This window comes from Eublepharis macularius, chromosome 14 (genome assembly GCF_028583425.1).
Source record: "Eublepharis macularius isolate TG4126 chromosome 14, MPM_Emac_v1.0, whole genome shotgun sequence".
NCBI lineage: Eukaryota > Metazoa > Chordata > Lepidosauria > Squamata > Eublepharidae > Eublepharis > Eublepharis macularius.
In genome coordinates this window covers 41,127,279-41,149,193 of record NC_072803.1, presented here as the reverse complement: position 1 = coordinate 41,149,193, position 21,915 = coordinate 41,127,279, and the positions used below count along the sequence as shown (strand labels likewise).

The following is a 21,915-nucleotide window of genomic DNA, read 5'->3' as shown; positions in this document are numbered from 1 at the left end:
AGAGAAATACGAGCAGCATGGGACTAGCTGGCAAATTGTAGGGACGCTGCCAATGGAGGGAGTGGGGGGGACTCCAGTTCAAAAGCTATTCTTAAAAATGTGGCAGGTGTTTATTGGTAAATTTTAGTGGTTGCCAAAGCTAGAAGCTTTGTATGTTGAATAATGCAAGCAAGGGGAGGGGAGCGAGAAACCATTATTTATTCTCTGCTGAGTAAATGTATGTAACTAACCAATATTTTTGCCAACGGGATACTGTAATCAAGGGGGGAAAATAGCTACTTCTCCCGGTATAATTATATTTTGCTGCAAGTCATTTTCTTTTAGAGGCCTGAAGCGGCAAGCGCCAACCAGCAACTTCCCACAAGCACCTGGCACGGCTGTCCCCGAGTGTACCACAATGGCAATGATCGCAGCAGAGCACTGCAGCCAGATTTGGAGTGCGGACTCTGCAGTGGCCACTTTCAAGAAGAAGAAAAGGAAGAATTATTTATAGGAACCCAGAACCCATCCACCCCCTGCAATTAATACACCTGCACAATGGAACATTTATTTAGATATCTGTTAACCCTTCCTACATTTTGGAAAAAGAAACAGCCCTATAACACAAACCTGCTTATGTACATCAAATATAACAAGCGGGTGGCAAGACAGCACACACAACATGCTATGTGAACTTGTCTTCTGGAGCCAAAGGAAGTGTATTTATGTGCATTTATTTATGGAAAGTTTCCTGATAATGCTGTGAGTTTGTTTGTGTGGAATGACTTCCTTTATGGGTCGGGGGGAGACTCTCTGGGAGTCTTCTGGCACCACAAAGACTAATATTTTTATTGTTGCATATGCTTTGGGTCAATTTCATCAGAGGTATGAAGCACATATTCAGATAACGTTCATGATGATAAGCAGAGCGCTGTAAGCAGTGACTTCAAAATGCACCTGGATTCACAACTGTTAGCACAAATGTACACTGTTATTTCAATAAAGCCCATTAGCATGAAAGTCAACCCTCAATATCACTCCTTGCATGTCAGACAACTTTATTACTTAAAGAACATCACATGTGTTTATGCATTTGTACATCTATCTTGCCAAGAAAGCACGTTAGTCACCTCATGGGCACCAACCAATAGTTCCACACTATTTTCCTGCTCACCATTAGCTGTTACCTATAAAAAGAAAGTCAGGTATAATTCTGTTACTTAACAGGTTTTTCCATACCAAGGCTAAAACTAGTTCAGCTGAGCAAAATGACTGCCCCTAGACTCACCAGGGCGGCAGAGCTGCAGCCTGTGGGGTAGCAGAGGGGCACAAGGCATGGAGGCCACCATTTCTTTGGCCTCCCAGGGGCCTCTGCTGGGAGGCCTGTGCCTGGGAAATTCAATCTGCCTGGCTGGGCAAGGGGTGGGGCTGGGTGCCAGACCTGGGAGGCATTGCTTCCTCTCAGGTCTGGCAGCAGGGATCTTAACAGCCGCTGGACCCAAGGACAGCAAACCCATCCCATCCTGCTCTCCTATTTTGGTTTCTCTGACCAGGGTTTGTTAGCATACAAGGGGTGTTGGAAGATTTCTGTGTGCTTTCTTTTCCTGTCACAACTTTTGGTTGGCAGTTTGGGCATTGTGATCGGTTTCTTTGCGGAGGAGACGAGGGCCTGCGAGCCCAGTCTCCCCAGTAAGGGGATTTCTTTTAAGGAATTTTAGGAGTGAGTTATGGTGGTGCATGCCTAGCTGGGGGCTGCCAGGGCATACTCACTCCCAGGTGGCAGGGAATCCACACAGGGGTGCACACCCACTTGGCACCCCATCGGCTGTCACTCCGTGGTTCCCCCCCCCCCAGCAATGGTCTGAGGGGGCATGGGGGGTTCATCGACTGGCAGGAGGGTCAGCTGATGCTTGGGATCCAACCCCTATGCATCACCAGTGCTCCATAAGCTATAATTCAATAAAGTTTTGGCCTCTTTCACTCCAGCCAGTTGTGTCAGTAGGTCTTTGTCACCAAGCCCTTGCCCCCTCCTCCAGCCCATTAGTGCTGGGCTGCAATTTCTAATGCTGAAACAGTACAGGAAGACAGGGATAAGCTTTCCCTGCCCCAATCCAAAGAACAGTTTGAGTCAGGGTATAAGTTTTCGAGAATCAAAGCTCCCTTCTTCAGATACCAATCTGAAGAAGTTGACCAAACCAAAGTCACATTTATGAATCCATTGTAGCTGCTTCTTAAGCTAAACATACATATACCTCTTGTCAAGCTCAAGCATCTCGTCAGTAGAGACTAAGGCCTCACTATATCACAGCTGACCAAAAGAAAAATGGAAGCAACTTGCAAAGGTCATCAAGGCATTAGGAGAAGGGAGCACTGGAAGACACCCAAAATCTGAGTAAATTGCCACTTTGGCAAAGGGATGCTATAAGTTAAGATGAGGCAAAGCAAAAGAAAAGGGCTGCCAGCTGCAAAAACCTCTGAATTGTATTTACTGCAACACTGTCCTGCAAGCTGGCATAATGAAAGTCACAATAGAGGCAGGTGGAAAACAGCAAAGCATCCTTCCACTTAGAGGACAAAAATTCAAAATAAAGCTTATCCCTTACTGTTGATCTTGAAAGAACGAAAGAAAGAACGAAGGAAAGACATATGATTATAGTTTCAGATAGATAACTGCGTTGGTCTGCAGTAGAACAGCAGGATTTGAATTCAGTGACACCTTAGTGATCAACAAGATTTTCTTCAGAAGGGAACCTTGCTTCTCAAAATCTTATACCCTGAAAATCTTGTTGATCTCTAAGGTGTCACTAGTCAGAACTACTATATGTGATTAAAATTACTTTATGAAAATATTCTCTAAGAACATATGCCAGAGTAATTTGCAAGTCCTGTAGTAGTAAATTGGACCATGTAAAATCTGATTCTCTTAGAATTTACACACAAACATGTACATTTTTTGACAGATCTGAACAGTTGCATTATTTAAAAACCACTGAAATTGTTAAAACTCAGACTTATCCAGTGATACAGCCTTTTAAAAAGAAAAAAAGAAAAAGAAAGGGACACCCAACCTTACCAGCAATAGTCCAAGAGGTGCGGAGGCAGAACGGGGATGTAAACATGTTGCCAGAACATTGGGTAAAGCATAGCTGCAGAACCATGGATGCAGGCTGTTAACTGAAAGGAACAAAACATTAATGTCAACACATACATGTATAAGAGACAGAACACTTCTGGATGGATGACCCACTGTGATCTCCAAAACAGAAAGTGTGCATCTTTTTGACCACTCTGTCCTACATACTCTTGGACAGCAAAAAAGCAAGACTGCATCATTCTGAATGCCTTTGTCACAGTCAATAAACCTTCACCCTAGAAGACACATGACTGACAGAGCATCTTTCAAAGCACTGTAAATTACTCCTGTAAGGGTTGAACTTCATCAGCAACAGTTAGTTAGCAAAAGGCTGGAGGGTGTTAATTCAAACAGATAAATGACAAGCAGCCAGCTCCTGGAGAAATTACTACCAGAATTCTGATCAGGAATTTGTCTCGGATTACATATTGCAAAATATCCGGGGTCCATGATTCCAAAGAGATGACATGCCAGTTTTCTTTTTTTTAACCAAGATGTTTTGCTAATATAAGTTCATTCATAATAAAAGCACAACTAAATACTGGCTGCTGCATCAGATGTCTGGACTCTGAGCAGAGCACAGTCAGGAACATCTCTGAACCTCGATTGAAGAAAGCAACTGTAGCTTTGAATCAAAATAAGAACTCACATTTGCTATTTGAAAAACAGATGGATTCCCTTTTCTTCTCCCACAATCACACCCAGGCAAGGGCTGTACATGCCAAGCGTAATCCCTCAGTGGGTTTTTGAGACCAAGAAATAAACTCCTTGATGTGAAAGATACAACTCTATGTAGTGGCTAGAAAAACATGGCACTATTTAAAGTGGCTAAGACACAACAGTCCTCCCCACAGTGGTTGTGAAGGTAGTGTGGCTGTCACACCAACTTCCACCAATGTATTTTCTGATGAAGTTACTCCTCTTATTCTGTCCCTCCTCTCTCCCAATAGAAAATTTAAGTGCTTCACTGAAAATCCTGATTTTTTCATTATATTTTTGTATAATAATCCAACTTTTGATTTCTATCCAGATTACAAAGAGCATCTCCTGAGGCTTATTTTTTGCTGCTGAACACAGAAAGGAACCTGTCAGCAACATTCACAATGAGGGGTGTGGTCTTCATTATCAACAAGCTTTGGCAATGCAATCTACTGCTAGCAGAAATGGAGGAGAGAGGAATAAGGAAAAAGGGATCAAGCAGCTAATGGCCCAGGCACCGAGTGTGTTTCTTAATTCACCACTTTCCCCCACAGTCCTTTGTGGCTATAAATACCAGCTTTCCGAGCATAGTGGAAAATTAATCCATTTGAATCATAAAAGCATATTGTTGATTATTCATCGCCTTGCTCAGAGGCTTGGTAAACACAGCAGAAAATTACACTAGAAATTAACCTAAATTGGCAGATGTCAAAACTCACTGTTTAGGGTAATAAAAAGGACATGGATCTTACTTTAGATAAATGTTAAGCCATCAATGCTCCCACAAAACCCTAATTCATTACGATCACGCAGAATGCAGGAGCAGCCAAGCTCACGTCCCAGAGCTGAACTTCAGGAACGCCACATCCAATCTACACCCCCTGATCTAGGCGATACATAGCCACAATCCCATTAAGGCTGAGCAAAGCACGTGTGTGCACATTTCCTCTTCACAAATATTCTTGCTCTATGCCCCTATTTTTGTAATTTGTGAGGAGAATACTCTGAACTGGTGCACAAATGGTTGCAGAATGACTCCCTACCCACCATTAGTTCAAAGTACTGCTTCCAACTTGAATCCCTTCATGATGATGCCAAATAATGGCACTTTAAATTGCCTGTCATTGGTGACATAATACCATGACATCACTACATTTATCATTTAGTTCTTGATTGGCTCAGGGAAGGATTATGGCAGGGATAAAAATAATATTGAAGCAGAATTAATAATGGTAGCAAACAGCCCCCTCCTCCTCTGAACCTCTCCCCCATATGAATATAGGACAGCTCCCTCCCCCTTAAAAAAACTGTTTTCTGCTGGCAACAATTTAATGCAGATATGACTTACACACTGAGCATATAAAAGGTAAGAAATGGGAAATAATCTAGATACATTTGGCATTCCGGCACATTCACTCATCCTTTAAATTGACAGCAACTTTTTACATCTTCTAAACTGAAAAATTCTAGTTGCATTGGTCTTGAGAACGTGTAATAATTGCTTCAGTACAGACCATAAGAAAAGTCAAGCAAGGAAAAGGAGATGGTGAAAATATCACAAAAGTACTCTTTAACTGTGGTATATTTTGGTATCCATCTGTGTCATGTTGGGTCTCTCTATGCCTAGAAGAGATGTTCTGAGTTTCACATACATTATGAAAACCGCCCTTTTATTTGAACTATCATTCTTCTTCTATTTGATCAAGTGAACAAAACTTCCTAGGTAAAGGATTTAGTTAGGGGCATCTTCTGAACAGGTGCCTTGAAAAGTCCAGAATAAGTCTATCTTTTTCAATTGCCACAAGCTTTACAGTTTAACTGAAACCTTGCAGATAAAGTACTTTCCATAAAGCACCATGTACACTGATGCAAACTTCATCACTGGTACACTCAAGTATTACAAAATAGTGAGAAAGCTTTTCAGTTCCATCAGAACTTTTTATCAAATTGGGTTTTGGTATATAAACAACAGATTGTATGATGATGAGAGCCAGTTTGGTGTAGTGGTTAAGAGTGCGGGACTCTAATCTGGAGACCTAGGTTTGATTCTCTGCTCTTCCACTTGAAGCCAGCTGGGTGACCTTGGGTCAGTCATCGCTTCTAGGAGCTCTCTCAGCCCCACCCACCTCACAGGGTGATTGTCATGAAGGTAATAATAACATACTTTGTAAACCGCTCAGAGTGAACATTAAGTTAGTCTGAAGGGCATTATATAAATAGAATGTTGTTGTTGTTGTTGCTGTTGTTGTTGTTGTCGTCGTTGTGTTGGGGGGGAGGTTGGGGGGGTTTGCTTGGAGCACAGTGTCACCAACATGCTGATAACACCCAACTTCTCTTTTTATTCTGATCCAGATGAGGGAGTCAAAGCTTTGAACCAATGCTTGGATACTGTAACGAATTTGGGTGGAGGTCAATAAATCGAAATGTAATCTAAACTAGATGAAGTTGATGATGGTGAGTAACTTGGCAAAAAACAAGAGGCACTTGGTGGGAGAATTAATTTTAATTCAACTCTGAGACCCCTGTGTGTTCTGCATATGCTTCATCAGGAGAATCTGTGAATTATCATAGTCTGAACAGTTCCCACAGCAACAGAATTTGGTCAAAACTTGGCAAACCATGTCACAGGGGAAATTCCCATTTGAGATTGGAGCTTGGGAGTACTTCTGGGGGTAGCCTTCTTCTATCTCAGAGAGCATCCATGTTCAGGGGATGCATATCATTTGAGACTGATCTGCCAGCTCTGCTATTGGATCAGACAGATTTGTTTGCTGTCACCCATGCTGTGTTCTGATTGCTTCCACATTAGACATTTGCAATGTGTTCCATGCAGGGCTACCCTTGAAGACCATCCAGAAACTCCAGTTGGTCCAAACTGCAGTGGCCAGTCTTCTAACAAGCGTGAACTGGAAGAAGCACATTTCATCAGAGGTCCAACAACTTAATTGGCTTCCTTCCTGTTGGTGGGCCTAATTCAAGGTGCTGTTAAAGCCTTAAAGAGCCTGAGACCTGGATGCCTGAGGGAGCATTCGTTCCTGTAATATGCCATCCTGCTTCCAGTAAAGCGCTTCATGGGTACAATCACAGGCAGATACTGTATTGGCATCTACCAAGAACAAGGTGTACTCTGTACTCATTTCAACAATATGGAAGCATCTATGTTTTTGGAAGCATAGGTAGCAGCATGAGAGACTAACAGAGACTGTCCTGTTGCAACAGGCTTTCAACAAGAGCTTGTACTGAGATCTTTTAATCAAGACCTTTTAACCGGACTTTTTAATGTACTTATATGAATTTGGACTGACAGTGTAAACTATATTGCTATTATTATTATCATAGTTATTTGTCTTGCCTTTCTCACTGAGACTCAAGGTGGATTATACAATGTAAGACAAATATGTTCAATGGCTAGGATATCCAGTGAAGCAATACAGCAGAGTTTGGATATCAGAAATCTGAAAACAGGCAAAAGTCTGAAAACAGTTAAAACTAAGCATATTTAAACACATGTTAAACAATGCAAACGTTACCATGTAGAAGAATACTTACAATAACAGACAGTACACAGTAGTACAATCTACAGTCCCTATCTCTTTACCAGAGCATCTTTCTGAACCATTCCCTTAAAGTACAGCCCTCTTACCTTGTAGAAAAGCCCTTCTGAATAATTAAGTTTTGAATAGTTTGCAAAAAGACAGGAGAGTGGTTTTAATGTGATTACACTTTGTTTTGTAAACTGCTTTGAGAATTTAATGGAAAAGCAATCTAGAAAATTGATAGATGTACGACAGAGGTTTCGGGGCATAACTGGAAACCCCTAAACTCTGGCCTTCAATTTTCATTTTCTCTTCCCTCATCTCCCCCCTCCCCCAACCTCCAGCCTGACGGACAATTCTAAGATTTACTCAATACTTAGTGGCACCTAGATTGTTGATAGAGAGCATTACATGACAACTGTTGGATTTTTGTCTGACAGGTCAGCCCAGCTATCTGTGATCAATGTACACTGATGGTTTAACCACTACTACAACCACCTCGATTCAGGATGAATATGAGGCCTTGGACTGTCTACTCAGTCACAAACAGTACCTTTACATAGCTGCCAAATTAGCATTAGATGTTTCTATGAGGGAAAACAATAAGCAAGAAGGGCCTCTTGGCTCAGCTAATGAACCTGATTGCATTTCTCCTGTTGCAGAGGTTATGTTAATTTCAGTAATCCAATGGGTCAGAGAATCTAACTGGGAAGTATCAAAGCAAACATGTTAACAAATCCAAGCTCTGCCAGCCAAAGAACGTAGCCCCATTTCCAAACAAAGGGCCTCTTAACATGAAGTACAGCCCATCATCTTGCAAGGGTCTTTCTCCAAAGAGTTAAATAATGCTGGGAAAAGCTTTCTTGTTTGGAATTCTAGTTTAACTACCTGCTTAACCAGTAATGATTTTTGTTGCCTCCAGTGATTAGGCAGTGTGAGCTTTTTAATCAAAGTATTAACCAATGCAACAAAAAAATCCCCAAATGTATAATAGCTACACTACAATTTATCGGAGGGAGGGGGAAGGAACAGGAACATGCATGTGAAGTGTGGATTTCCCCCTCCTAGTTAATCACAAGCAGGGACCTTCTCTTCTCGCAAGGTAACTGCTACAAAGAAAGAAAAGAAAGAGCATGCAACCAAGCACATTTGTAGCAGACATCATCTGATTAGCAACGGCTGAACAGAAAACACGCTATTACTAATAAGACAACCTGAGAAATGACTGAGTGTCAAAGCTGAAGGATTCCAGCAGGCTGAAAATGAAATTGGTCCCACTGTGCAGCCTCCTGTGGTTTTACTGGGTAGGGTAGGAATGAAAGGATCACCAGCAAGCTCATGCTCCACACATGTCAACCAATAGCTTAAGCATCTCAGACCCTCCTGTTGGCTTAAACGGTGCCCTTTCTTTCACTCAACCAGGACCTTTAGGACCAACTAAGAGCCAAACTACAAGTGACGCCTGACACCAGTTGGACACTTGTCAGCTTCCCTCAAGTTTTGATGGGAAATGTAGGCATCCTGGTCTTGCAGCTTGGCTCTCCGACTGCTGTCCAACGGACTTTTCAACTGCCCAACATTCCACCAAGCTGCCTACATTTCCCGTCACTTGTAGTTTGGCTCTAAGATGGCCCTATCCGTGTAAATCCTGTGGCAGCTGTCCTGTTCTACTAGGGTTTCTGGAGTCTTTTGGTCAAATCAATCAGTTAAAAATCTGGAGGTAACAGAACAAGGGAAAATTGTTCAGTCTAGCCATGACTCTTCACTGTTGGATTCTATGTGCCTGATAAGAGCAAACAATTCAGCTCGCAAAAAAAAAAACCCTAAGGGAAAACATGCAACAACAGTTTTCTAGAGGTTCAACAACATTCATCCATTTGTTATTAAGTGTTAATCAGCCACTCCCTGTTCCCAGCAACCACGGACGGGGGCTATAAATCAAAAAATTTCTGTACAGCATGAGGGGATAACACATCCCTCCCCTAATTTTACTTCCCTCACATCTCACTACTTCATTTCTTTCCATCTCCCCTTAAGCAACCCTGCCAACTGCCCACTATAGGTGGGCAGGTGTACCTCTCAGTGAACAAGGAACTGACTACAGATGAGCGTCCAGACCACAGAAAATTGTTCGGTGACTTTTTAGTCACAAGACTTCGGCTTCCGCAGAGCGCAGTTGGAAGCCAAATAATGCTGCCTGTTCCTATGGCTGCAACTTGCAGGGAGCCCCTGGCCCCAGCCCAACACTTACAGCTTGCCTCTGAAAGCCGTCAGTCCAATCTTTCCTCCTGCATTTAAGAGAAGAAAATACAGCAAGAACAGATTCCCCCCCTCTTTCATCCCTCTCCTCAACAGTGCTCAGAAGCTAAACATGTTTTTAAGTACCTTGGAAGAGGGAAGAGGAGGAGGAGGATAAACAGAAGCCAGCCCATGAATGAGCTGCTTCAGGAAAGAGAGACATTTACAGTTTTTAAAAACGTAAAACAAGCCCCTGCAGCCCTAATACTTGGAGTCACCTTTCCCATCCTTTTTTTTTTTTTAGTTTTGCTTTCTTTTCAGGTCCTTGTATGAAATTCATGAAGCCCTGAGCAAAGACCCTGCAACACACATCACTGTATCTAGAGCTTGTCACTTTCTCTGCTAGCTAGTTTTACCCATTGCCACAACTGAGGAAGAAGTAAGAGAACTGCTCAGAGATGGGTTGCAGCAATGGCTTCTTTCCTCCAGCTTATCTAGCAACAGGTGCTGCTCTTTCCTTTTCATTAACTTCAATATGGTTTGTTTCCGTTTTCCCCATCACCTGTTTTCTGGGCATAATAATAATGGCTGCAATCAAGAGCAGGCTCTAGGACTACAGAATCACTCACAGGCCAGATAATAGCAGACAACAAGGAAACAGGAGCTTCAAAAATGCCTTTCAAGTATTTAAGCCTGCAGCATTAAGGAGAAAAAATTTGATTTACCATTTATCTAGGAAATCCAAAAAAAAATCAATCAAATATCCATTTACAGAGGAGATTGCAAGAAAAACTTAATATTTTCTTCTATTCAGGAAAAAAACCCACAAGCTTATTGACTGCTAAAACCTTGAAATACACAGATCTAAACTTTGAACTAAACCAAGCCGTGTGTGTGCGTGCGTGTATATATGTGTTGTGTTTTTTAAAGTAATGATGTGGGGCCATTTTTAGAGCTGATGGGCCTTTGAGTGGGCTGTGGCTTTCATCTCTCAGGTACTTGATGGACCCTAAGTAGCATTAAGCCTGCATCCTTGTCCAACAAAATTACGAAAAATGCAGTGCTCACACACAGTATCATCTGCCATCAGAGTTTATCAAGAGAAGGTCATGAGAAGATCCATCTGAAAGCATTTATCAATTTTTTAAAGAAAAAAATTAGAGCGTGAGGGCACAGAACAGGCCGCTTCTAACACCACAAACGTTATTATAAAGAACCTACATCAAGAGAGAAAACTTTGTATTTCAAACATTTCAGAGGCCAAGAGGCCTCAGCAAAGCTCCTCCCCCCCAAGAGAGAGAATGCCAAGATGGCCATTCAATACAAACATACCCACTAGATTTCCAAGCTAGTGGTGGAAGCCCAGTCAGTCACAGAGGGGGAGCAGTCAACCTAAGACAAGGGGCACTCTGGCAGAAGAGACAAGAGCCCTAGGCCCTCACCTCCAGTTGAAAGGCACCAACTAGTACATCATTGCATTTTTACTTAGCACTCCACCATTCCTTCAAGCAGTGCATATGAGAGGCCTCCCATTTTATCCTCACATCGATGCATGGGATCTAGACAGGCTGGCCTGCTGGCCTATCACATTGCTGTTCTAGAGTTCCTCTCCCAAATCTCTCCACCCCCACAATCATCACATCATTGCCCAAACAGAAGCATGTGCCTCCCTCATCTACTTACAGTGCTTAGCTTACTACAGCAAATGAGGATACGGCGTTCGCACAGCATACTGGCGTAGAGGTGCAGCATATTGTTTACATCCACAGCTACAAAATATTCGGTCAGATTTCTCTAGGAAAGGAAGTCAGAGAGAGAACTTCATTTTAAAAAACCAAGCATGCAAGGTAAGCACATCCAAAAGCAACTCTTACAAAAAGCTGCCACAGAAAGTATAACAGCCAACAGGATTTGCAATTAAGAGTTATTTTCTGTTCTGTGTTGCAAACCAGAGCTAAAAGCCCCACTTGGCCTTTCTTGTAATCCTAGGCAGGGGAGGGTAAAGGGGCCTTGTCCAAGATGCAGCTCCAAGACTCATGAAGGACAGGAATTCTTCTCCACCTGCTTACAGAGGTCTGCAAGCAGCTCCACCTTAAAATCCTGAGAAAGGGCTCATGGCTGTTGCTTGCACTCCCTGCCTCATCTAACCAAAGACTTTTCATCCCAACTTGGAGCACAGCAAGTGGATGCAGATATTGATCTAGCAAAACAGTGCCAATTTATACCATGAAAGGACCTGGTTGATAAGATTTCCAAGAAACTGTAAAAGAAGCAGCTTCATAATATAGTGATCAGGAATGTCAGCTGGGTGGATGGCCACAAAAGCCAAGCAGAATTGCATGCTTGAGAGCTCAGCTGATCTTTCTATACATTGGTGGAAGGTACAGAACATAATTATGAGTGAGTGTGTTAATAAAAGCACATTTAGTTTCATTATAAAATTCAAGTGAGACTTTAAATCTTTGGAAAACTGAGTAAACAAGAACACACATACTAAAAAAATGACAAAGAGCAAATAGAATTGAAAGCGTGGAAAAGCCCATTAGCACTTTTGACAGATCCAAAGATAACTCTTAAAAAACCCCAATACTTGGCCCGAGGAGTTTGCCAAGAAGCTTCACACTGTGCAGAAATATGTTCCACAGCTTGCAGTCCAAATACAAAGGAAAAGCTACAGATAAAAAATTAAGCTTGGGCTTTGTAGAGATCTGTTGTGTTTTGTGAATTTTTTTAAAAAAAATTAACACCCAGCAATACACACACACTGGTTAATAAAAGGGCACGTCAGTACACCAGCATCACTCAGGTCTCATTAAACAGCTTGCAATGGGGTGATGAATACCACATCCAGGTAGAAAAAGAAAGGCAGAACAGATTTTGTCAAAAGCCCCACTCAACTGGCATGTCCTCCTTTCTTTCCCATAGTTCTTGTCCCATCTGTGCTGATTAGGCAAGATGTTTGTATCTAAACAGAAGCCATTCAGAAACTGTCTTTGCTTCGTGGCTCAGGAACAGTCAGAATACAGCATGTGGAAACAACAACAAAGGGCCATTTGATGATATTTTAATGTTTGCAATGGAAAATCCAAGTATCCCCATTTACTCATTAACTTTTGACTGAGGCTTGGGCAAGGGATGGAGCACGCTGCAAGGGTCAATCTATCCCCCATTCTGCCATCTTTAATGCACTGGCAAAAGCAGGTTTCTCATCTAGACACGTGCACGAACCGAAAAAAAGCAAACCACCTGATTTGTGGTTCATCGCTGTTCCATGAACCAGGAACCACAAACTTTTACCAGTTCATAAATCGGTTCATGGTTTGTAGTTCGTGGAATTCAAACGCCCGGCGCCGGCTTCTGAAGCTGGTGCGGGGTGTTTGAAACTGACAGCCCCCTTCTCCTGTCGCCCCGAAGTGGCAGGAGAAGTCTGTCAGTCTGAAAACACCCCACGCAGGCTTCATACGACTGGTGAAGCCAGCGGGGGGCATGTGAAACTGACAGCCCTGTTCTCCTGACCTCCGAGTGGCAGGAGAACGGGGCTGTTAGCTTCACTCACCCTGCACCGGCTTCAGCCCATCAGCTGAACCCAGCGCAGGGTGAGTGAAACTGACAGCCCCCTTCTCCTGTCCCCCAAGTGGCAGGAGAAGGGGGCTATCAGCTTCACTCACCCCGCACCAGCTTCAGCCCATGGGCTGAACCCGGCGCAGTATCTGTCAAACTGACAGCTCCGTTCTACTTCCAGGGCAGCAGGAGAACGGGGGCTGTCAGCTTCACTCACCTCGCATGGCTTCAGCCCATGGGCTGAACCCGGCGAGGGGTGTGTGAAACTGACAGCCCCCTTCTCCTGACACTCGCTGGTGGCAGGAGAACGGGGCTGTCAGTTTTACACACCCCTCAGCGGCACCAGCCTGTATGGGGGCACGAACCACTCATGAATGTGATGAACCGGGCCAAAAAGTCGTGGAAAACACAGCCCCATAAACCACGTTTTCCTGACCCACGAACCGGCCTGGTTCGTGCGTTTTTTTGGTTCATATTGCAGTTCGTGCCCACCTCTAATCTCACCTAGACTTAAAAGCAGGGCTTTTTTTCTGGGAAAAGAGGTGGCGGAACTCAGTGGGTTGCCCTTGGAGAAAATGGTCACATGGCTGGTGGCCCAGCCCCCTGATCTCCAGACAGAGGGGAGTTTAGATTGCCCTCCGCGCCACTCCGCATCTGACTGGAGATCAGGGGGCGGGGCCACCAGCCATGTGACCATTTTCAAGAGGTTCCGGAACTCTGTTCTACCACGTTTCAGCTGAAAAAAAGCCCTGCTTAAAAGGATGCAGCTCACAAGAAGATGGGCTGGTGGGGCTTCAAATCCAATGCATGGCAGCTGGGACTGAGAAATCCAGCAAGGCAAATGCTGCTTTTATCTTTGTCCGTGCTGAATGAGCTACACAAAGCCCAACATTGGCAGAAGGGGAAGTTAACAGGGGGAAATACGGGAAAAGGATGCAAAAGTTTGATATGTATCTGATGAGTTTTCAGGATTTCATAAAAATTCACTGAGCAAGAAAATTCTTATAATCACTGACAGAGTATGTTTTAGAATACTGTAGCACTCTTTAAAAAGCTGCGAACACAGAGAGATCAGAAGTTTCTGGTGCATGCTTCAGTCCTAGTGCAACCAGTGAATGAATTACAAGATTAGTGAATGGCATGGCAGAGTGGCAGAAGAATTGAGTGGAAAGAAAGCTAGACTGGCTGTGCTGATACAGAAAGGCTGTTTTTCCATGACAGACAGTGAAATGGAGGGCACACCATCAAAAATGTATGAACACAGCTGCTCTACTGTGAAAAAAAGGATATAGGAATGAGACAGTTGGACATGTAAATACTAAATACTAAAGTCCCAATAAGGACCACTCTTCAAGCACAGCAAGTGCCCAAAGATGGAGCATGCAGACAAGACAGGCAGAAAGCTGGAAACCTCTTAAAGATTGTAAGAATTAAAAGACCAATCAACAAATTACTATTTTGGAGGGGGTTTTGCAGAATTAAGCCCACTTAACTCTATAGGTCTAGTTCCTAGTCAAGAATGAAGATTAAAGCTAACCGCAGACCTGACCCTTAACTAAACATGAAGTAGAGTTTGTTAAATTAAAAGGGCTGCAAAGAACCACCTCCAAGGCTGCATTGCTTCTCCATGCAGCCCCATGTTTCTTCCCCAGGCCTAGTCAAGGCAGAATAACTTGCAGAAATCAAATACTTGCAGTGCTGTTCAAATAGATTTAGTTTTCATGGCCTTAAAGCTTTTAGCACAGAGAATTCACAACTCTGACTAGTACAGATGATTGCTGTAGTTTCAACTAAAAATCTACTTTGTACCAACTGTGTGTCAAGTATTATTCCAGTTACAGAGCACTGGAGGGAAAGACATGCTTAGAAAGTGAGAAATGCCAAGAAGAAACTACCAGTATAGTAGAGAATGCATCAACCACTCTTGAACTCAACAGGCTTTCCCTCTTCAGCATTTGTTTTGCATCTGCTTCTCTTCACTCCAAGACCCACACGTGCAAAGTTTATGAGGCTATATTTTTCATTACATCCCCTACTCTGTTTTTCTTCCCCAGAATGTTTTCAGCCTCCTTAAAGGTAACTTCTCCGGACATACCTAGCAACAACAATGCAACTGAAATCCTCTGTAGTCTTTCCCCAACACCCATTCTCTGCTCCTGGCCCACCCCAATACTAAACAAAGATGCCTTCGAGTACCCTCAGTCACACCCTTTTCACAGACTGAACATCCAACTTCTAAAATTCCTTCCAAGTTTTTCTGGCGTAAAGCCTTTGGGTTTTTATAATGTCCTTTGATTCACAATCATTCAGAATATCTACTGATCAAATGTTACAGGAAGTTGACTCATATGTTGGGGTTCCAGCCAACAAATGCTAGCAGAGAGAAGAGACAGAGGGTGAGGGGAAAAGCCTGTTTCGGAAGACAACTTCTGGGTGTGCACGCAAACACATGTGCACACAAACATTTGGCTTTGTGTATAACCAGCCATAAGAGCTTCAATTCAAGAGGCTGAATAGCCATTTTCAACCTTGTTATGTTACTGCTGCATGCCTTTCACTTTACCCACATGTAAACTGAATGCAACAAACCCAAGCATGTTTTTCTCAAGAGGAAAGGAGTTTACTGTTTACTAACTTTTAACAATTTTTTTTGGCATGGCCATCTGTGAATCTACACACAGAGGTTTTGTACCTGCGCAGAGCACACCTTTACAAAATCCAGATCTCAGTCTTTGGAGCTTGCAAGGTGTGAGGATTGGGGATTTGATCCCATGGTGGAGTGGGAATTTGAACCCAAGTCTCCACAGTCCTAGTCCAGCATGCTGACTAGTACATCACAGTGACTCGTGAAGGTTTTTTACCACACTGGCTGACCTGCTGCTGTTCCTTTAGTACTCAGAGCTCTCAAATGTTTCTTATCCAGGCACTGTCCAGTCGTTTGGCAGTCACTAGGCCTAAGCATCTGGCTTCAATCCCAGGCCATTCTCCATGTGTCCAGAGGACTGTCTCTGCTTACTAAGTGAAATGCCCAATGGTTCCAGATCCTCTTAAAGGCAGAAACATTTTTACCATGCCTGGATATTTACATCTCAAATTTTCCTTCCTGAAAGAAACAGCTGGTTATTCTGCTTCAGAGCCCGCATAAAACTTACAGTTTGTGGCATTTAAAAAAAATATTTACAAAACAGATTTCAGTGGGCTGTTGGTCCAATTTCATCATGGATCCATTTAACGCTCAGTCTCCCTTTTTCTTACTACTTCTCACAGTGAAAGGGGGGAGGTCAGTTTTCAAAGCCAGCAGAGGGAGCACAATACTTGATTTTGGGGACAACTGCCTGGACACAGAAGAAACTTGTAGGCTATTTATTTCTCTTTGCAAACACTTCCATGGGTGGGTAAAAAAAATGATGTTTATTATTTTTCCCCCTCCAGACCCTCTGTGTCACGTTTTACAATGCGGATGCCAGTATTTTATAAACTGTAGTCTGATAGGCTTTTTACCTTCTCTTTGTGTCTCAAGACAATGACACACAGCTATACTCAAACTGGACCTCTTTCTTTGAAGCTTTTAAAACACTTGTACTGAAACCACTTTTGAAAATGCAAATGACTACAGTTGTACTGAGACTGGCTGGAGGGTCACACTGTCCCCAGTTTGAGACCTCAGGAACCTCACAGACCCTCCAGTGAAGCTACATCTGGCCAATGTGATGGTCCAGAAACTCTTACTTACATTTTCAGGTATGCTGGGAAGTTCTCTGATGTCAGGCACAGTAAAGTAAGAGTGCTAGGGAAGAAGGAGAAGACTCTCAGAGACATAAAACATTACAAACTAAAAATAAATACAGAAAACCCCCAACAATTCAAGCCATACAAAACTATACGTCCCCCTCCCCTCCCAGTTAAGGACTCTTATTGACTCTGTGTGACTGCACAACTCATTTATGCTCCCAAGCCTTGCCACATAGGTGGGCTTTCTGCTGGCTTGGGTTTCTTCTCCAAACATGTGGAAGAGAGACACAAGGGAGATAAAAATGCTATCTTCTTCATGGCACATGCTGATACGAAAAGTGTACATTGTAAGGTTTCACAGAATTTTTACTCAGATAAAATGGAACCAACAAAAAGTGCTTCAAGTGGCCTACAGTTGGTGAAAACATTGTGCCAATGAGGTTAAGTTAAGCAACATCAGACTACATTTTGGGTTCTGATGGTCAAAATGGCTTTTTAAAAAAACTGAGGCTGGTGGAATCACAATAGGCAGGATGGATTTCTAGTGGTCAGAGTTCTAGTGCCCTGTTTCAGAGCATAGCTCTTTGCCCCCTTGCCATGGTGTTCAAAAGCAAAAAGAGTTATTTGTATAGACTTGTGTAAACTGTAATGTAGGTTGTCGAAGGCTTTCACGGCCAGAGAACGATGGTTGTTGTGGGTTTTCCGGGCAGTATAGCCGTGGTCTTGGCATTGTAGTTCCTGACATTTCGCCAGCAGCTGCGGCTGGCATCTTCAGAGGTGTAGCACCAAAAGACAGAGATCTCTCAGTGTCACAGTGTGGAAAAGATGTTGGTAGGTAATTTATATCTACTCAGGAGGGGTGGGGTTGAGCTGAGTCATCCTGTAAGAGTTTCCCAGGGTGTGGGTGTCAGACTGCACAGGGAAGCCATTGAAATTCATAAGCATAAGCACAATTTCAACAGGAAAGAAGAGACTTTAAGAATGAATAGAGCATGGTTTCCAGTCCTGAAAAACACCAGGCTAACAAAACACTCTATATCCGACAATAGCCCTGCAGAGAAGATTAGCACATCAAGCACCAATCCATATGCAAAAGAACCTCCTCAGGATACAGTGAAGCCTCCCTCCATTAGCATTCCACACCCTGGGAAACTCTTACAGGATGACTCAGCTCAACCCCACCCCACCCCTCCTGAGTAGATATAAATTACCTGCCAACATCTTTTCCACACTGCGACACTGAGAGATCTCTGTCTTTTGGTGCTACACCTCTGAAGATGCCAGCCACAGCTGCTGGCAAAACATCAGGAACTACAATGCCAAGACCACGGCAATACAGCCCGGAAAACCCACAACAACCATGTAATGTAGGTTCTCTGGACAAGAGAAACGAAATGGTTTTTTAGTACAGAGCACTCAAAAAACTTGATGTGACGACGCACCAGGGCTGTAATAAGGAGTATATAATTTTGTATTGGTTTTTTATGGGCCTTCTCAGAATCTGTCCAATATCTGTTGTTTATCCATCGTAACAAGTACCTTGTGAACAGCATATGGACTGAAGCACAGCAGTCAAAGCAGGTTCATGCACTAAGGAGAAAAACAGGCCAAACAGCCCTTACTCCACAAACCTGTCATTGTCTTAATTTGGTTGGAAAGGGCAGGATGCCAGAAAAAGGGTACAGGGAAAGCAGCTGCATGGTAACAAATAGGGGTTGGAGAGGGTTGTAGTTGTACAAAACAAGCCTGGATCCATAATTTAGTTTGGAAACAGCCAGGCTAAGAGCCTGAAACAAGCTCAGCTACTAAGCTCTGCTGTGATATCCTTTTCCTGCTCCACTGCCCATGAAATGTCCAAGGCAAAGGGAGGTCAAGAGCATTCCTTGAGCACACTGGAATGCAACGGCCAAAACATACCAGCCTCTCACCCTCTGCCTGTCCTCTGCATCAGACACACACACTGCATGAGGAATAGCTAGCCTCAGTGTGGCTGAGATGTCTCTAGCACCAGACCAAAGTACTCCTACGTGTCGACTGACATTATGGAGTAAAGCAACGAGGGAGCTATTCAGAGTCAGTGGTAGGTGTGGAAAGTCTAAGCTGAGGAGAGTTTTCAGACTGATTTAATGATCACAGCTGAGAAAACAGATGCCACCATTCAGAACTTCTCTGCAAAGCTCCACAAAAATCACCTAACAACACATCCAATTTGTCCTTATTGAGATGTCTACAAAGCACTTATGTTGCTGCTTGGTTTATAAAAAGAGAGTCCTTAGGAAAGGCAGTACCTCATACAAAAGCATGCAGAGAGTTCAAACTTTCCTAACTTTAAAGCTCTACGTAGAGCTTCTCTTCAAGAGGAACCATCTTTCTGATTTGGAAAATGGGGGCGGGGGGGGAGATACTTTACACCAGTGCTCCAACCTCTGCTCTGATTGCACATGGTCTTCCAGGTACATGCTGTTTTATGAAACTGTGAACGGCAAGGGCCAAGCAACTCTAGGAAGCTGCCTCTTCCCCTTTGTACTAATCCCAGCTCAGAAATGAGACAGATCTGGAATGGAATTCTTAGGGTCTACCCCACATTCGTGAAATTGTTTTATTCCTTGGAAGACCCTCTCAGGCTTAAGCATGACCCTTCAATAGCCTTGGCTCCCCTCCTTACTAATATTCTGATACATTCATGTACATGACCTTAGGTCCTCCAGTAGGTATCACCTTCAGCTGTCCAGAGGTCTTCTGCTGTTTCAAACCTCTTCACCCTTGTTGTCACTTGTGTCTGGAGCTGCCTCCCAGAAAACCTGCATGATGTCACCTGTCTCACTTCCTTCATTCACTCCCCCCCAACACCTTTCCTTCATCACAACCCCTCAATCATTGTCCCCTACTGAAACTAAGTGGAAGCATGTGTGAAAAAATGCACATTCTTTCCTCACTGAATTCTGCCACCATTTCCCTCCCTTCCCTTTGTCTTCCTTGTCTCAAATTTTATCCTGAAACCTTCTTGGGGCTGGGGTCCACCTTCTTGAACTCTGTAAAGCAACAGACATTGATGGAATAATTTATCATTCAAAAATGATTTAATACTCCCCCCAACTCATATGAGTAGGTAGAATAATGTAACAAGGACTGCAGATTTCAGTATCTTTTTAACCTTTCCCATGGATTTGCCTTTTTTCTTCATGGGTCCTTCTTAAAGATGGGTTAGCTATTTATCAGACAAATACTAAGAATGTTACCATGAGGGGGCAACTTCTTGCTTCCTGTTTGAGTTAAAGATGGAGATGCTGCCTCCGTTTCCCTGTATGTGCTACTTACCACGCTGAGATGAACAGATGTACCAGGCTCAGGGATCGGCAGTTTATAAAGTGCTTCCAGGAGTTCATACCATTGGCTATCCTGGGGAGAAAACAGTATTTTTAAATAGATGCCTTTGCACTGAGTTCCAGAGGTCTGCTTTTGAAGTAGAGATGAAGTAGGTCGTGTCTTTTATATATGTATACATATTACATTTCCATAAGTGTCAGATCTGGAGTCCTCTTGACTGACTGACAGCAAGCTGGAACAGGTCGGCTCTGAACTGAACCTTGGGTTTGCTGCTGACAAAATGTCACATACTCATCCAGATACAGAGAAGATGAGTTTCAGAGAGAAAATGAGTTTCATATAATTACCTGGCACTTTGCTGTATAGTCTGCCAAGATGTTTAGCAGTTTATAAAAGACTTCAAACCATGGAAGGTAACTAAAAAAAAGCATAATGAGAAAAACGTTTTAATTTCTTAAACTCAAAATATCATTCTGCATTACATTTTTTTAAAGCAAGCATAACTCTGATGCAATTTTTGTCAAAACAGCAGCACCTTAGTTGGATCTTTGGCAGAACCACTCCTCCTTATTTCGTTATATATTAGCCAGTGAAATAAGATCAGCTCTAAGAAAGGCATAGAAGTTCTGTCCCAACTTGTATGATATCTCTGTCTGACACTGGCATGTCTTCCAGGGAAACATTCACCCACAAGGCCAACAATCACCACTCAAGTGCACAGCAGTATCACCTGAGTGGGGGTTTGCATCAGGCTTCCATGCCTGATTTTGGGTCAGCTGTTATAAAACAGAAAACACTCTGCTGGGGAATTCTCTTGAGATCCAGGAGACCAGAAAGCAACACATTCTTATCCCCTCTTTGCCAGGGAAAATCAAGTATAAACAAGGGTTAAGGCACTGCTACAACATGGCTGCATCTATCAGCTGCAGAGAAGTCAGTGCCCCAGTGGTCAGGGAGCAGTAATAAATGAAGTGAGATGTAGCAGACGTGACAGATAATGTGAACAGCTCTCCACTACTAGCATCCGTCTGCAGCTTGGGAGGACTACTATAAAATTTAAAGTTGCTTATCAACTATTTGCTGATAAGGAATTTCACATTCTGTGACAGCATTATCACATCCGCTAATAAGGTCCAAAAAACTCCAGAAGCTTCCAGCTACTTAGCAGGCAGAAATACAATTGCTAGTATAGAACAGCTTTTTCTGAGTTTGCCATAGAATGTAAACATTCCAGGCGGATTAGAGGGACCATAAAGTTTTGACTCCCGTTTTAAATCTCATAAACCTCAGAGTTAAGAGCTGCCCAAAGAGCACCCAAAGAGGCAGGCCCCTTGGAGCAAGAGCCTTGCTCAGAGATTAACATAGCAAACACATTCAAAGCAGAAGAGAAAGGGTGGCTTAAAAAAAAATCATAGCACAATTCAGGGAAAGCCACACTCGGGGTCTTTGTAAGGGACATTGTTTGAAAAACTGACTTCCTATTTCACAGTTTAGATTCTGTGCGCAGGAAGACGTTTACTTACTTATACACACAGACAAACACACAAACACATACAGAGCTTTCTCTATGAAATAAAACAACCAAACAGGTAAAGGGTGGACATCAATATTTAAATACTGATATAAATTTGTGGTGTTTCAAATTGGCACAAACATGAAGAATATGCCTCTGGGCAAGTGCAAAGTACATTTCCCTCAACTGTATACACT

General features: G+C 43.0%; 1 protein-coding gene across 5 annotated transcripts in view; it reads right to left on the bottom strand.

The window, feature by feature from the left end:
- The window catches only part of DENND1A (DENN domain containing 1A), a 265,895-nt gene that overhangs the window by 103,675 nt on the left and 140,305 nt on the right, over window positions 1-21,915 (bottom strand). For all 5 annotated transcript variants that reach the window (XM_054998226.1, XM_054998222.1, XM_054998223.1 and 2 more), the window contains exons 6-10: window positions 20,553-20,622; window positions 20,197-20,277; window positions 16,880-16,933; window positions 11,269-11,379; window positions 3,053-3,153 (exon numbers count right to left, since the gene is read on the bottom strand). In XM_054998226.1, coding sequence (XP_054854201.1) covers window positions 3,053-3,153; window positions 11,269-11,379; window positions 16,880-16,933; window positions 20,197-20,277; window positions 20,553-20,622 — 417 coding nt within the window. The remainder of the gene's footprint in view (window positions 1-3,052; window positions 3,154-11,268; window positions 11,380-16,879; window positions 16,934-20,196; window positions 20,278-20,552; window positions 20,623-21,915) is intronic.